This window comes from Lytechinus variegatus, chromosome 2 (assembly GCF_018143015.1).
Source record: "Lytechinus variegatus isolate NC3 chromosome 2, Lvar_3.0, whole genome shotgun sequence".
Taxonomy (NCBI): Eukaryota; Metazoa; Echinodermata; class Echinoidea; order Temnopleuroida; family Toxopneustidae; genus Lytechinus; species Lytechinus variegatus.
Window position 1 is genome coordinate 65,992,823 of NC_054741.1, and position 17,958 is coordinate 66,010,780.

Consider the following 17,958-nt stretch of genomic DNA (forward strand, 5'->3'; position numbering starts at 1 on the left):
TTTTTTTATTATCCCCATATTTTACAGTGATTTGTGGGCCTATATACTTGTATTAAAAATTAAAGTTAATGTATTTTGTTTGCGAAACACTTAGTTTGTCATAATAAACTTTTGCCGGTAGCTCATTTCAGCATATACTTCCCTGATAGACTTAAATACCTTCGGTAGCGGCCAGAGTAGACACATAATCGGGGGGGGGACAGTGCCCCCACCCCCTCCCCCTTCGAAGCTTGCCCTTGATAAACTGTCCCTTTGAACAATCAAGAAAAATGCTTCTACAAACATAAGCTTGTGCTTCGGGCTCACATTATTTGGTTGCTTGTATTTAAAAAGGACAATAATAATAATTAAATAATAATATGCATTTATAAAGCGCTTAATACATATTGTTTGATAATGCACAAATGAGCTGTATTATATCATTAATTTTGAGGATACTATAGCTCAAAGTACGGTTCCTTTTGGGGGTCCATGCGAGATACATATCGTAGGCATACAATTGCAAAATAATCTGAAACATAGCCCTTGGTAAATCAAGCTATGCAGGCTTTGAATATGAAACATATGGGCTTTTCATATTAACAAAAATTTACCGTCTTATAATTTCGAAAGGTTATTTTGCACTTGATGGGTTTTTTTTTAAAAAAAAAGCTTTATAGAAAGAATTAATATAGGGTAAGCCAGGGGCGGAAATCTCTCCCAAAAGGTAGGGGGGCAAAGAGCTGGCAAAAAAGGCTATCACCCCAAATTTAAGGTCATTTCGACAAAAATAGATTTGACAAGCAAAAAAACCCTGAAAGGTTATCATCCCAAAAGAAAGGTCATGTCATCCCAAAATACATGTTTTATTTCGATTTTGAATGATGTATTTCTTACCATCATAAAAGACCAAAAATAGTAGGGGGACATTTGATATTGTGCCCCAGACTATTTTGAGTAGGGGGACACGTCCCCCCTGTCCCCCTGGGATTTCCGCCCACTGGGGTAAACGATGATTTTGGTTATGTATACTAGCTGCACTCCCTCCCTACTGTGCCCCACCCACGTATACACAAAAATGCAATCGCTGCTATAAAAGGACTGATGGTCCCGCTGATGGTAAAGCAACAATTATTAGCTGTTAGTTCACTTAGTTGGGTATATTTTCATCAGCCCCTGGTGAGATGAAAAGGGGGAAATAAACTGTAACGAGGTGTTCTTTTTTAATTTTGATACACCATAACACTTTTTATTGATCGGTATCTTCAACTGAGTTTGTCGCTGCTTAATGGTCGCCAAACGTAGACATAGCATTACCGTACCGGTCTTGTATGCTGACGTGTGTGTGAAATAAAAAATAAAGGAAACAAAAGGGACAGGCTGATCCAACTTTTGCATTAATTTGTCGTCGAATTATCAGAACAAGATGGCAACCTGTAATTGCATACTTTTCATTGCTATTGTGGCTATGTGTATGTCAACAATCAAAGCATATTTCATCGCCATTGATGCCCACGCCGAAGAATGTTTCCACGACAGAGTGTCATCGGGAACGAGAATGGCTCTCACATTTGAAGTGGCTGAGGGAGGATTTCTCGACATTGATGTCAAGGTGAATCTGACTTGGTTTTAAATTAAGGGATAGACCCTCTAACTCACTCCAGGCTAAGAATAATGTGATTTGAAGAGATAAAGAAAAATCAGACAAAGAAAACACTGAAAATTTGTTCAAAATCGGGCAAGATTTTCCAGACCTCAACTAGGCCTAAACTTGAAAAAAAAATATGGAGGTTTATCAAGTCAAGATTTATATTGTAATTTGTATTTAAGAGCTTTATTAAGGAAAAGTTGGATACATACCAAAATATGGCCTTATTCCGTCAAAATTTCGAGTGTGTGTAATTCCAAATGGTATTTTTCTATATAATTTACTAATTTAGTCAGAAAGATAAATACCCAATGTACACTTGACTTGGACTCTTGGAGAGTAGACTAACGTTAGTCGTAATAATATCGGTTGATAACCGTTGGCGTTATGAAACCCATGGCTTTCAATAATTCCTGCTAGCTAAGTGAGTAGGGCGACAGACTGGAGATTCATCGTTCTGCAGCGAGAGGTTCGAATCCAAGTTCCAACTGGAAGTAAGGAAAAAGAGATCGAAAGAAGGCGGTTTTGGAGAAGTATTTTTTTAAACTAGTGGAGGGGACGTAAGATAAGGAAGTCTTTCCCAAAATCGGACCAAGCCAGGCTAGAGCCTATAATTTAGGCATTAAGGCTAACATAACATTCATTTTGAACATAAATGTTCACAATATAGAGTTACAGATCTAGACCCCATTGATAAACTTTAAATCATTACTTGTTATCAGACTTTGATGAATTTTTCAGTACTTTGCTCTGTGAATATTACTCTATTTATTTAGATAGGCTGGAGTACTCCTTTAATTGCCCCACGTATTATAATGATATTAAAAAGAATGTTTAAGTACTGTGCACTGTCTGCGTCTTTAGTTTTCATAACATGTTATCAAATAATCATGCAATGATGCATGGCCTATCTTTTCACTGTTATTTGACTCATTGGCATTGAAATTTGAAAGATGTTGATGACAATGGCACACAATTTTGATTGGGTAAAAATTGCTTTCCCTTCTAAAAGAACAAACAACTAACAAACAAACATAACTAGACCTATTAACATTGACATTGTCAACAAACATAACTAGACCTTTAGGCTAAAGGTCTAGTTATGTTTGTTGACAATGTCAATGTTAATTTACATGCCCAAATGGCCCATTCTCATAATATTTTAGGCACTGTCACATGCCACTGTTGAATCTGTTGAATTTGTGTTGATACCCAGTTGTTGTGTGTCCGGACTCCGGACAGGTCGTGTATTCAAACAATTGATGTCAAACAGCCATTTTAAAATATTTGCAAGCAGATTTGTTACAATTTTAGTAGGTCTACAAAGTAAAAAGGGTTAAAAGAACATCAATAATAATATGCTGATGATCGATTTTTTTCAATTCACTGTTTTTGTCTCACCTGCATAGCAGAGTGAGACTATAGGCCCCGCTTTTCCGACGGCGACGGCGGTGGCGTCAACATCAAATCTTAACCTGAGGTTAAGTTTTTGAAATGACATAATTTAGAAAATATATGGACCTAGTTCATAAAACTTGGCCATAAGGTTAATCAAGTATTACTGAACATCCCATTAGAGTTTCATGTCACATGACCAAGGTCAAAGGTCATTTAGGGTCAATGAACTTAGACCATGTTGGGGGAATCAACATCAAAATCTTAACCCGAGGTTAAGTTTTTGAAATGTCTTTATAACTTAGAAAATATATGGACCTAGTTCATTAAACTTGGACATAAGGTCAATCATGTATCACCAAACATCCTGCGTGAGTTTCATGTCACATGACCAAGGTCAAAGGTCATTTAGGGTCAATGAACTTTAGTCGATTTGGGGGTATCTGTTGAATTACAATCAAAACTTTAAAAGTTTTTGGATCTGAATCATGAAACTTTGACATAATAGTAATCAAGTATCACTGAACATCCTGTGCAAGTTTCAGGTCACATGATCAAGGTCAAAGGCCATTTAGGGTCAATGAACTTAGGCCGAATGGGGGTATTTGTTGAATTACCATCATAACTTTGAAAGTATGTTTGTCTAGTTCATAAATCTTGGACATAAGAGTAATCAAGTATCACTGAACCTCCTGTGCGCATTTTAGGTCACATGACCAAGGTCAAAGGTCAATGAACTTTGGCCATAATGGGGGTATCTGTTGAATTACCATCATAACTTTGCAAGTTTATTGATCTGACTTTTGAAACTTGGACATAAGAGTAATCAAGTATCACTGAGTATCCTGTGCAAGTTTCAGGTCACATGATCAAGGTCAAAGGTCATGTGAGGTCAATGAATTTTGGCCACATTGGGGGTATTAGTTGAATTACCATCCTATCTCTGTAAGTGTATTGGTCTAGTTCATAAAACATGGAAATAAGAGTAACCAAGTGTCACTGAACTTCTTGTGCGAGTTAAAGTAGTTTTCAAAGTCAGCAATGCTGCTATGTTGAATCACGTGATGCAGGTGAGACAGCCAGAGGCATTCCACTTGTTGTTTAGTCTGGACACCCATTCCCCCATCTTACATCAAAAGGCTTCCGGAATGATGCCAACTTCTCTCATTTAAGAAGTTATTATCTCATCTGCGGTGCCCATGCCATGGGCATGCTACTCATACAAGTACAAAAACAATCATTTATTTTGTAATGCAAGGAAGGGTTTAAATTTAATGACCACAAAAAGTCTGAAATTCATCCACACTTTGTTCATGAACAAACTTGATCTGCCAGTACCAGTCCAATATTTACTTTTTTGATGGGTTATTTCTTTTGGCAAATTCTAGATCTGGACATAACCAAGCACTGACATCTGAATCAGTTTGAAACTTCCAGTACAGCTACACATTAAATCACATGCCTTTAGCTTTAGCGTACATTTCTTCTTTCCAATTTTGTTTGTAGATCAGATATTTATTATATCTGAGGAAATATTTGACTGAAATTTTCACTGTAAATCGGAGCTTGATTAGAGTTATTAGAGTGGTAAAATTTTATTACAATGAGTTTTATATGTTTTTGTTTGTTATTCCACTTTTAATTTCAGATTTCTGGACCAGATGGCAAAGCTATTCACACAGGGGAGAGGGAATCTAATGGTAAATACACTTTTGCAGCACACATGGACGGAGTGTACAGATACTGCTTCAGCAATAAGATGTCCACGATGACCCCTAAGATTGTTATGTTCTCTATGGACGTAGGGGACCAGCCAAAAGATCAGGGAATTGAGACAGAAGGTAAAAAAATATATATCTTGAAGACTGATCTCCAGGGGCACTTGGTGATCTGCCCCTCAATAGTCCAAAATAGCCTTTGTATGCAGAACAGCCCATGGATGTAAATTGTGACACTCTTTTTATAAAAATATTCTCTCCGGGAAATAGTCTATAGGACCCTCACATGGTTGATTTGTTTTCCCTTCAAGTTCAAGGGAGAGGTGGGACCATATTTTGTACAGGTGTTCATTATTAAATAATTTGTAGATCAGTAAATTGTTTGTTTTATTAACATAATGTTAATCTTTCTTCTCTTACTATATTTGTGTTCTCTATTGTACTTTGAATCATATATGATTTGAATTGATTTTGTTCCATTCAAGTTTCATTCATCAGAGTTGTTATTACCATTGTAACTGAATTTGATAACACGTGCTTAGAAATAGCAAACCCAATAGAATATGAAAGTATTTTTAAAGAGTAAGTGTTTTTGTTTGCCAGCAACTTTTTTCCTTTTCTCAACGTTTTTGTCTTATTCAAAGAATACATATAGGGACACATTTGACAGTCATATGCCATTATCAGAATATTATGAATATTTTCTCATCTTTATCAACTTCCATAAAAAAAAGAGTATTTGTAGCAACCTGAACCAGCATTCTTCAACACATTCCTGTTTTAACAGTAAGACTTCAATGGTTATTATTATAAAACCATATTTCTGATTGTTTGGTGAAAGGGTATTTAGAAGGCAGGAGATGTTTCAAAGTTCATAAAATGTTGTTTTGGAAAGGAGGAAAATAATAGATTAATAGAACAGAATGGTGAAAGTTTGAAAGAAATCGGACAAGCAATAAGAAAGTTATGGCTGTTTAAAATTGAGATCCCTTAGAATATGTAGATTTCAACTTGGCACCTGAGTATTAAAAGTAACTTATGACAAGGGAGAAGGACAACTTTCCCATAGGCATGGACCATGTTATGTACTTGATTATCAGGCATTCGTGGTTTTCTCCTTAGTTCCCATTCCCTTGGGGTAGTAATCTAAATATAACCCAGGTAGTATAGCTTGTCCGATTTTTCTTTTTCCTCTTAAAGCAATTTTTCATTTAGGTTGGATTCCCCTTTAATAAGCTTATCAAAGTTTAGTTCACCACTTATGTAATTCTGTGCAATTCTCTCTTCACCTTGTTCACCCACAGAACATCAAAGCAAGCTGGAAGAGATGGTGAATGAACTGGCAACAGGTCTAACTGGAGTCAAGCATGAACTAGAATATATGGAAGTCAGAGAAAGGGTCCATAGATCAAGTAAGTGTATTTCATAATTAACCCTGAAAGTGATTGCACACCAAATACTATGTGGGTAACAGTGCCCCAAACCTTATCATTCCACTCACAGAGTGAGTTTAGATCAAGCGTCTAGATATAGTTAATGATTTAGTGTGAAAAGTCTTGGTAGAGAACTAGAGACAAAAAAGCCATTTCCACTTTTCTATGTTCAGTCATTGTGTAGATGCGTGAAAAGTATGAGGGGTTTATTCGTCAAGAGACTAATCAAATCATGAACTTTATTCAAGTTGATGCTTGACAAATATGAAAAGAATAAGCCTACTTTTTGACCTTCACATATTAATCTTTTAGATAAAACTTTCACAAAAGAATATACTTCACTTGAAAAAAAATCATATAGCAGAGAACAAATATTACTACTTAAAGGTCAAGTCCACCCCAGCAAAATGTTGGTTTGAATAAATAGAGAAAAATCAAACTAGCATAACACTGAAAATTTTATCAAAATCGGATGTAAAATAAGAAAGATATGGAATTTTAAACTTTCAATTGTTTTTCAGTGATGTGCACAACTCGGTGACAGTCGATGATGTCCATCATTCACTATTTCTTTTATTTTTTTATTGTTTGAATTATAAAATATTTCATTTGTTTACAGATTTGACCGTAGGGACAGACTTGACTGAACCATATAGTAATTAAACAATGTTAATTCCACATGTATAGGGAGGAATTAATCACTGTTTCACTTGACAATGAGGAGAAATTTAGAATATTTCATATTTTGTATAATAAATACAAAAGAAAGAGTGAGTGGATCCTCATTTGCATACCGACCAGGGTGTGCATACAACTGTTTTGTGAAATTAAGCAAAACTTTGAAATGTCATAACTTTCTTATTTTACATCCAATTTTGATGAAATTTTTAATGTTAGGCTTGTAGGAATTTTCTAATTTTATTCAATTTTTTTCGTTGGGGGTTGGATTTGTCCTTTAAGGAGAGATAAAAATTTGTTTATACTCATGGTACACTAGTCAAACAGCCATAAATGCTAGGTTTGTAAAGATGTACAGTGTTTATGTATTCATCTTCCTAGATGCCATTGTAATTTCAATAAAAATTAATGTCCTTAGTCACATATATTTGAAATCAGTACTGTACATTTTGTGACTAGTTTAGACTTGACATTAAACTATCTTCTGCATTTCATAATATCATAATACATGCACACAAGCTCCAATCATACCAATACAGATGGGCATCGATATCTATGTATCTGGAAATTATTTACATAAGACTCTTGCCCGCATTCTGAAGTCGGGTTTAATTTAGACTCTGGTTTAAAGTTGTGGGAAGCCAGTTTTGACATTATTCTGTAACAGTAGAAGTTGAATATATCAGCTCATTTTAGTCTCAAATAATTCTTAATTGTCTTTGAAGGTTGAATAAGTTAGTTGTCTTCACCAGAAAGAATTAAGAAAGAGCACTGTAAATATGAGCAGCATACAATGTAAACATAATTTTGACATATATGGCTTCCCATAATTTTAACAGAGTAAGACCATGGTCTAAGTTAAACCTGACTTCAGAATACGAGCCAGAATAGAGCATGCCACCCCATTCCCCCCCCCCCCTGCCTATGTTTCCGTCTCCTTTTTCTCTCTCTTTGTTAACCTGTTGGCTACTGGATCCAGATTGACCATTGAGATAGCCTTGATGCAAACCTCAGAATTTTGAAGTGGAAAAGTTGATTCATGTACGTAAATTGTAAAACAATATTTGCATACAAACAACGTACTGCAGAATTCATATTCTGTTATTACCACTTATGTCTTCTTTTCCCATTTGCAGTTAACGACAACACAAATTCCAGAGTAGTATTATGGGCTTTCTTTGAGAGCTTGGTGTTGGTTGCCATGACGCTGGGACAGGTGTATTACCTCAAACGATTCTTCGAAGTCAGAAGAGTGGTGTAAACAGTAATTATGGTGTAGTATATAGGCTTCAATATCAAGGGAAAGTTTCACAAAGCATCTTATCTGTGATTTTCGATGACATTTGTGCTCTTAGCCTATCAGTTGGGAGGTTTTCATAAGCTAATAGTGGTCAGTGAGAATCGGGGATAAGAGGTTTGATGAGATTCTTGTCATGCGAGATTCTCCCTCAAAGACCAAGATTTACTGAGATTGCGCTTATTTGTATGGCAGGCCATCCATCCATAACATTGTTTGATTTTTCAGTCAGGCTTTGTGGTGCCTGTAGCTCCACTACAGATAGAAGTTATCAAGTGATTCAGAGTCTTGGCCTTAAATCCAGTATTTGACATTACAGGTCAGTTTTCTGATATAAAATAATCAGATTCATACATGTCTGTAAAAATATTACCACATACAAAGCAGTCTGATATTCTTATAATGGATAATATATGCACATTTGAACAGAATGGACATATTGTTAAACAAACTTCCAGCAGTGAAATGTCAGAGATATAAAAAATATTCTGTTTATTTCTAACCATGATCAGAACATTCCAAGAAAAATAATGTTGATGATAACCAATAGTATTAATGGCTTTATTGGCCTCCCATAGTTATGTGAAATTTAGGTAAATCTTGGTCTTTATGAAACATGCTCTCAGGGCCCATATTCATAAAGCCTTGCAAAGCCTGGGGTGTGTTTCACAGACAGTGTTAAACATCTTTTATACACCCAGCTGCATGCTCTATAACATATCACCTCATTGGTCTGTTCTGTGTAGTCAATGTGCTATGGCAAATTGCTATAGAGAGATTGGGGTGTTCATTCATGGCAAGGACTGCTATTTGCTCTACCTTTGAAAATACTTAGAATCCAAAACTGAGTTTGTTTTTATGAATATGGGCCTAGAACTGTATGTTAAAGATTAAAATTAAAGGTCATCTTGAAATCTAGCCAATAATATAATGTGTTTCTTGCTCAGTATTGCCTCAACTTCACAACTTGGTATTGATTCATGTTTTTTTTCTGCTTGATAACCATATACCAGAATCCTTCATTGCTTTGAAATGAGAAAAACTGTGGCTGTAATTTTAAATCTACAAATGAATAATAAATCTCTTCTTTAGGACCATACTTGATATGCTTAAAAATGGACCAGTGTATATTCTTTTGTTGCAATAATAGACTTCTGAATCCATTAATTAATATTGACTCTACACATAACCTTTTCGTTATTTTGAAAATACAAATATTTAATCAAACAATTAAAAAAAATCTTTATCAGTGATAAATTTTAGTTCGAATCTTATTTGAATTGTAGAATAGATTTAAAAAGTGACACTTAACAATAAGAGTGCAACAGTTTCTTATTGTTAACCCATTAATATCAAATATTCCATTCAAATACATACCGTAGTATAGAAAACATATACTTTGGATAAGTTAGATGTTGATTATAAACATAAAAAATTCAAATGAATCACAATCATGATATTTTGAATTTATACTTTTCTAATCCAAAAATTGTCAATTTCAAATTTGGGGGAAAACATTGATTTTGTGAAGTGTTATGAGTACAGAAAGGGTGTGGCGCATTCATTTCTGAGTAACAAAAATTTGTATTTATTATAGGATGGCATTTCTATTTCCTATTTGTTGTTTGTCAATTTAGATGTACACGTAGATAGTATTTGAATTAATCAGTTAAATATTGGTCAATTTATTTGTATTAAAGAAGTAATATGGACTGCATGAATTGTGTAGGTTTATTAATTGGATCCAAATTATCTTCTAGTTTTTTTTTTTCAGTACTTTTCTCCATCTTTCCTTGAATGTTCATTTCATCATGTTTGAGATATGTTTCTTCAAAATTCCTCTATTAGTGAAATTGACTTCTGCGTTCATGTTTATCTGATGATAGATTTCTTTTTAGAAATTTTCTGTGTGAATGGCCGTAATGTTTGTAATTTGATAGGCAGCTATTTACCTGAATTTGAAAAATGTACTTTGCTTATGAAATCCTTAAAAATTATGTTACTTGGTAACAACCACACTGGATAAAATGTTGTTGTATTGCAATTATGATCATTACGTAATCAGGGGCCCGTTGCAGAAAGAGTTGCGATCATTCGCAACTCTAAAAATCATGCGCAACTTGATTTTCAACCAATCAACAGCGCGCATTTGGGACTTATGATGGATTTTTTTACTTGCTTTTAATCGCAACTCTTTCTGCAATGGACCCCAGATGTTCAATCATCAGCGTAAAAATTCACCATACTCAAATTATTCACCTTATATATATAAAGAAAATAAAGAAATGTTGTTCACCAAAGTTATTGATTTAAAGAAAGTAATTACCAGTCTGCTTGATGATTGGTCCCTTTTAAAATCATTATATGCACTTTTGTGTCATAGAATCTGATTGAATTAATTCTCATGACCCACATATAATTGTATCTCCTAGAAAGGTCAATACTAAATCTGTTTCAACTAATACATGTAGTGGATAACAACCACATTTCTATTTCAATGTCTATGGGCCTTATGTTGACATATTATGTTGTTCAGTGATATTTGACTGCAAGCAAATAATCTGTCATGTGATGTGCAATTACTTTATTTGCCTTTTAGTTTACAATATTTCAGATTACATTATGTACAAAATATTTAAGGTACCTCCAAATTCTGTTTCTTCATTCGTAAATGTGTACATGTACATGTATTTCAAAAATGAAATTCCAGGCAGATGATTCTTGCAATTAGCTTATTTATCATTTGTGTCCAGTATGGTTATAGTGTCTAAGAGTTTCTCCTTTTAAACCCGAGTCCATAAGTATTTTGATTTGACTGTTATGCATTCTGTATTTTCATTACAATTTCAATGGTTTATAGGTTTGCAGGATATATTGCCTTTGTGAGGTACAGTTACAAAATGAATAGTCATATAGAGTACCGAAGTATGACGTCAGTTGCCATGGTGTCATGGCGGGTTCTAAACAGAATCGCAGCTGACTTTCGTCTGTACACATTTGTATGACTTTGGCTCGTCTGCAGAATAGGTTGCAAACGATCAAATTCTGATAGCAGCTACTGTATTCCATTTTTTCCCAAGAGCAACACATGTTTTTATTAGGCGGGTTCATTCGGCCGCCATGACCACGGCAACTGATGTCATCGCTTTGGTACTCTATTTCTAATTTGAGTCTTCAAGAACGGAACTTGTTCAATACATGTAGAACAGGATCTCAATGTACTCTGCCTCATTATCAGTAAACGTATTTCATTCATTTCAAATGCATGATTCAGATGGAATAGAAGTTTATAGACTATAGTTTATACAAGCACATCTAATGTTGGTTGATTTTTGGGGGTGTTAGTATATTTTGTTCGTGACTTATTAATTTCAAAGAATTACTGTTTTGTGAACACATGTAACTGTGTTTTTTCTCCATTTTCAGGATTTATTAAAGACTTAAATACTTTATATAACTATAAATATTTGCAGTGTATGTGATTTTGTAAGTTTGTTGCAGTGTTAAGTTAACTCATACTATTTCTGATGAAAATCCTTTAAAAAGGGGCAACCAAACCTGTGTATGAGATGAGTATGATATTCATATATTCTTATGAAGCATTCCTTGAAAAGTTAGTATTTTCCACTGTTCAAATTTCATATTCTTTGGGCTTCAGTGGCGTAACAGGCGCCCCCCCCCCCCTCCGGCGGAGTCACGGGGAAAAGAAAATAAGGGAGAAAGAAAGAAAGGGAAAAGGAAAGGGAAAAGAAAACTACATGTAAGAAAAAACAAAAAAAGGGAAAACGGGAAAAGGAAAGAAGAACAAGTGAGAAAGAACAATTCTCCCCAATATACAAATACATTAGCATGATTAGGAAGACAGAAATAAATTAAAGATGACGAAAGGCAAACAAAAGCGGGAATTGAAGGTAGAATGCAATGAGCCAAAATCTAAATTGGAATATAAAGAAAAGGGACAAGTTAAAACTACCGGGCTGCCGAGGATTGACAATAACAAGCGGGAAGAAAGATGTCGTATGAAAGTCTATCATAAACTTGCTAAATCTCCAAAGCTACCGGAGGTTCTGTCCAAGAGCCGTGCAGTGGGGGTTCTTCATCTGTAACCTTTAAAGGGCTCTATAACGGCCCCTGTATTTCTGTATGGACCATTCCTGCATTAAAATTTGCGTTGAAACACTGGCGTACCGGGGACGGTTCCACAGTCAAGGGGAAATAAAAGAAAATAAAGGAGGCAGCGAAGTGAGATGAATGAAAAAAAAATATATATGACATATTTGCTATGATGTAAAAATCTATGACATAATTAGAATTTCATTTCAAAAGGCCATTTTTCTTTCTGACTCGCTTCGCTCGCTGGCGACTTTTAACAAATTTTCCTACATTTGCTACGGTGTGCCCCCTCAAAATATTTGGATGATTACGGTACACAACTGCATTGAATTTACGTGTTGTGTGAAAGATATATAAATATACACGTAATTTGATTAAAATTAGTGGCCATCTGTAAGCGGGTTTAAAATGGCTTTGATATCAAGAGATTCTGGGGCTCCGCCCCGGACCCCACCCACATAGCACTGTTGTATGGATGAGTTTGGACCATGGCCCCAAAAAGTTCTACAACCAAACAAAAAGAAAAGGAGGAAAGAAAGAACAGCAAAGAAAAAGTGTATTATATTTTCCTGAATATCACGTTAAAATCTATCTTCATGTTAGATTCTCAAGTTTTTTTTTATCTCGCTCGCTTCGTTCTCTCGAGACTTATATTTAGCTACTTCTTGCCATACGTGCCATTCTGGCCCCCTCGAACATATAGAACTCAATCAAAACAAAAATCTTATTCACTGTGGTGTACAAAAAAGGAGAGAAGGGTGAAATAATCTTTTTTAACATTATGTCAAAATCTATCACAAAATTTGATTTCTGTAATAAAAATGTCAAAATTTTTGCTCGCTCGCTCGCATTTTTATTTTTGGCCCAAAATATCATATATATCGCCCCTCAAAAGTTTTGCCTCATGATGCCATCGCCTGTTCCATGATAATACGACCGGGAAATGTTTGGCTCTTGCACCCCCCCCCCCTGGCCACTGACCCTGTTACGTCCCTGACTGAATTCTGTTTCGAAGCTAATCCACCTCCATATAAATTCCATCCCACATTTCCATAGCCGTAATTATGTTCTTTAATTTTTTTAATGTTTTTAGTAAAAGGAGGAAATAAACTGAACATAAAAATTAAAACTCGCAAATAATTCAGTCAACAATTACAATATCTTTAAAAAATTACACCTAATTTTTCTTTTTAAAAAGTCACCTGGTTTGCCATTCTATAGGGGCACCATGATCAATGATTTCCTAAAGTGGGATTGGCATGAGCAAAAGCTCGACAGGGCGATATTTCTTAGATAATGGAACATGACTGTATATAATACGATGGAAGGTTCGTGTCGGTTGCTGAAAATTGAGCAAAAAGTCAAAGGAATCGGGAATTATTCTGCTAGGAACTTGGAGTGGCAGACAGGTAGTAAACTACCTGGCTTCATATTGAAACGATTTTTCATAGCTCCAGTAATCACGGCAATCAGCATTTTGTCACATTGGTACAGTCTTAAAGTAGACTGATGCTATTGGCCTATGCAGCGATAGCCCAATTAAGTTAGGAATATCATAAATGCACAGTAGAGGAAAAACTTTATATCACCATTGAATATCTTTAATTTGTTATCTCCTATACCAAATATCTCAATATATATCAAATATCTTTAATTCGTTACCACAAAACCGTAACAATTATATTCTTTTACAATGTTTTATTAGGAAATCAACATCAAAATTTAGTCAGATTAGCAAAAGATAAACAAGTTACAAAATCAAGGAATGACTTAAAAAGCAGCAGATTTACATACAAAAATTGAATTGGAGGCCATAAATATAAGGAAGAATAAATGCACGTGAACAATGTTTGCATATAGTACATGTATAACAGGCACAATATTATAAAAACTGACATATAATCTCAACTGTTGACATTTGCAATATTATAAAGACTGACATACACTGTGAAAAAAAAGAGTAAATTTACGTTGGTCATTTTTTTGTTGGGTAATATATACGTTGGTTATTGTTTTGTTGGGCATTATGTGCCCAATACTTAGGCAAATTTTTACTCTGCCGCTGCCAAAATACAGATGTCCAATTGTTGGGCTAGTAATTGCCCTGCTGAGTGGTAAATGTTGCGAAACTTTACGATCACGAGTTGCGCTTGCAGCATGCTACACACGGTCGATAAGATATGGAGGAGCTTCTAGATGACTGGGGCTGGGGAGCCTCGCTGAATCTTTCATAGATGAGTTGCTTAAACGTTTTTTTAATTTTTTTATTTTGGACTTTACGTTAAGCATAATTTGTAAGGAATTTGTCAGAATAGGCCTACATACATGACATATATCTGACGCTGTTTTGTTTTTGCTTCACTCACTTGAGATATGCACTTGCACTTGTATGCAGCGTTATTGTGCATGCAAAGCACTTTCGGATAAGGTCTCCGGATCGACACGGACCAGGTACACGAAGTGAGCGTAGGCCTTGCCCAGATGTTGGGTTAATAACTTTATTAAAAAGTTGGGCAAATTAATGTCCCCCAAAATGTAGTTCAAAATATTACCCAACAGTTGGGCACATTAATGCCCCAACAACGTTGGGTAAAATATTGCCCAGTAGTTGGTAGGGTTGACTATCGGCCCAACGTTGGGCAAAATATTGGGTAAAATATTGCCCAATTTTTTCACAGTGTATAATCTCAACTGTTGACATTTGCATAAGTCTTTAGCAGTGGAGATAAAGACGTTAAATTAAACAAGATGCCATATGCACAAAGTAAACAACAGAGAATATATATGTGTATTAATAATAATGAAGATATAATAAATATACAAAAAATGAATCGGGAACTTTAAAAGGTGAAACGCAATTTCTTTAAATGAATTGGCAAGATTTCTCTACTTGGCTTACATATATTCAATCCATCTTTTTTCCTGACAGTACATTAACGCAATGATATTTAAGCCTTTGAATTTACAAGTAGAAATAATTATAGTATTTCAAAAGCAAAAACAAATGTGAAATTTATCACTGCAAATTCCAAACAATTTTTTTCAAGATTATTTACATAGTGACATCCAACACGTCAAGCATATAATTTAACTTGATACCAAAACAATTTTTTTTATTCATTCACTCTCTATCATGCCACAGTGCCATGGGAAAATGTATCTTATATCGTACCAATGGGCGAGTACATAGTGATATATGGAAATTGTAAGTGTAACGCTAACACGCTGTACATAGGGGGGCCCACACTACATATTTGGATTAATGAAAAGCGATAGAAAAGAAGATAAAGGTGAAAAGGGGGAAGAGCAGATTTGAAAGGAGAAAGAAAAGGTATGAAAAATAAACTCTTCTGTTATGTCACTATATATATACAGCATCCTTTTTATAAAAAAATTATAATACTCCCCCCCTTGGGTCATCTTGCCTACCCCATTATATCCCCTGCACCCTTTGTCAAAATACCCTTGGATATAAAATACTTGATCGAAATAGGAAGAGAATACTCTTTCTGAATAAAATTACAAAGCGAAAATGAGTAGATATTTAATTATACTAACTTTATTATAGAGAAGGTGCAATGACCTGATAAATGTGGTCGATTAAAATTGTACGATATCACAACAGTTTGGAATTTGTGTCAGTGGCATCAATATTATTCATGTCATAGGCTGAATTCGACAATGTATTAAGTTGTCATTCCATCGGATCAGGTCATTTAATCATTCATTTGCATTGACATGTATGTAAAATATCATTCTCTCTTTGTGTATTTATTGACGATTCATCACATTGAAGGGAAAGTCAAATTATGAAGAATGAGGTCAAATCGAACAAAATTAACCTAAACATAAACATGTAAATATTTTCTTTCAAATCAGAAGCAAATGGACAGTTTGCGACGATTAAGTTATAGTACAAGAAGATATAAGTGTATATAAGACATTTCAAATTTATTCAGATTTTCTGGTTCATGGAAATAAAGAATATTCTAAATCACCAGTGTGTAAAGTAGACGTAGTGCAATAAAAGTATAATACGTACATCCTTTAGATAGCATGAGAAAAGAAAAAAATAGCGCATCCATCCTCATCTTCAAATTATGTGGAACAGTCATAATTAAACGTATGTACTACATGTACTATGCCTGCCAGTTCTCTGTAATAAAAAATTCCAATGGAATGAAAAATAAGATAATTTGTCATTAATCAATTTCAAGCTCTGGGGCCCGTTTCGTAAAGAGTTACAACTGTTGTAACTTTGCCATTGTGGCAACTACCATGGCAACAGGGCTCAGCAGCCAATCAAAATCACGGTTGGCATGCAAGGTAGTTGCCATATCAAAGTTACAGTAGTTGTAACTCTTTATGAAACGGAACCTTGTTTACTCTGGGAGAGAATCAAATTTAATGTTCTGTGATGTATCTGTGTACGAAAAAAGGTAATTCCGTCAACATGACTCATTCCCGAACTAAGGATTGACAAAATCTATAATTTCAATGCACTTAGAAAGAGGCGTGTGTTGTAATTGTTTCTCCGACTTGGGTGTCGTGTTTGCATCACCTGACAATTTTTTTTTTCTCTTTCTTTTCTTGATCCTCCTTTATTCGCATTCAATAACAAAATTTCATATCACCCTTATGGTGATCTCCCTCTCTTATTTTAGAAACAGCACTGCACCTGATTACTATTGTTTTCTTTCCTGTTTTTTTCTTCAAAAGGCTCTTTAAAAAATACAACACATATAAGTGATATGAAGCCGAAAGCTTGGCTGAATATGGTTTTATATTATGTGGGTGTTGTGTGCTATAGGACGTTGCTGAAAACCAAAAATGTATACATATATCATACAGTTACACGACTGGCTTCATGATAACAAACTATTTCTGATTCAAATATTTATTTTGGAAAATACTCAAATTTTCGTCGTCCTACGTCTTCATCCAGAGTATAATACACACTCTATACTCATACCTGAACCTAGCTACATGCATACAAGCTTCATGCTCCTTTACACTAGAGGCGGGGGACCAAGATATTCCTCCCCATGCAGAGCAGTGAAACTCTGAAATTCAGAGGGCGGATGTTTCATCAAATGCAGATATTTCTAATTCCCCATCGGCTATAATTCAATTGATGACTAATGAACTTCAAGGAAAACAGAGCACAAAAAGTTGAAACTTCTGTGATTTTTTAAATTTGATTTGATTTGATTTATTGTTTTCTTCTGCATCCATAACATTTGTATAATACATTTTTCATAACATAATAAACATAATATGTTAGCATTTTTGGCATAAATTGTAAATAAAGATTACTAAAAAGATAATTCCAGACAAAAATGATTGACTATATGATGTTAACAATTTGCAGGAGAAGGATTGTCATCATAAGCAGATTGCTTGAAAAAAAATGACAATCCCAAACTTATACTAATTGAATTAATACATTTATAACATTGATAAAGCAGAATGGGCATATTCTTTCAAATAGCTGAGGGTGATGGTGATATGATGATGATGTTGATGATGATGAAGGCCATGGAGATGATGATGGTCAAGATGAAGATATTGGTAATGACTAAAACGAAGGAGGAATAAATTGACGATAAAAAGGATACGACACAGAAATTTTACTTCAAGTATTCTGATAATAACATAGATTTAACGTTTGCCTTAAATGAGTGAAGAGACGAACAT

At 34.7% G+C, this 17,958-nt stretch overlaps 1 protein-coding gene across 1 annotated transcript; it reads left to right on the top strand.

The window, feature by feature from the left end:
* The first annotated feature begins 1,273 nt into the window (after positions 1-1,273).
* On the top strand, positions 1,274-11,442 carry LOC121408695 (transmembrane emp24 domain-containing protein 2-like). The gene is made up of 4 exons (XM_041600243.1): positions 1,274-1,591; positions 4,671-4,863; positions 6,045-6,152; positions 7,988-11,442. Exons 1-4 carry the CDS (start codon positions 1,406-1,408, stop codon positions 8,110-8,112), a joined length of 612 nt encoding a protein of 203 aa, XP_041456177.1. The 5' UTR covers positions 1,274-1,405; the 3' UTR covers positions 8,113-11,442.
* The last annotated feature ends 6,516 nt before the right edge of the window (positions 11,443-17,958 follow it).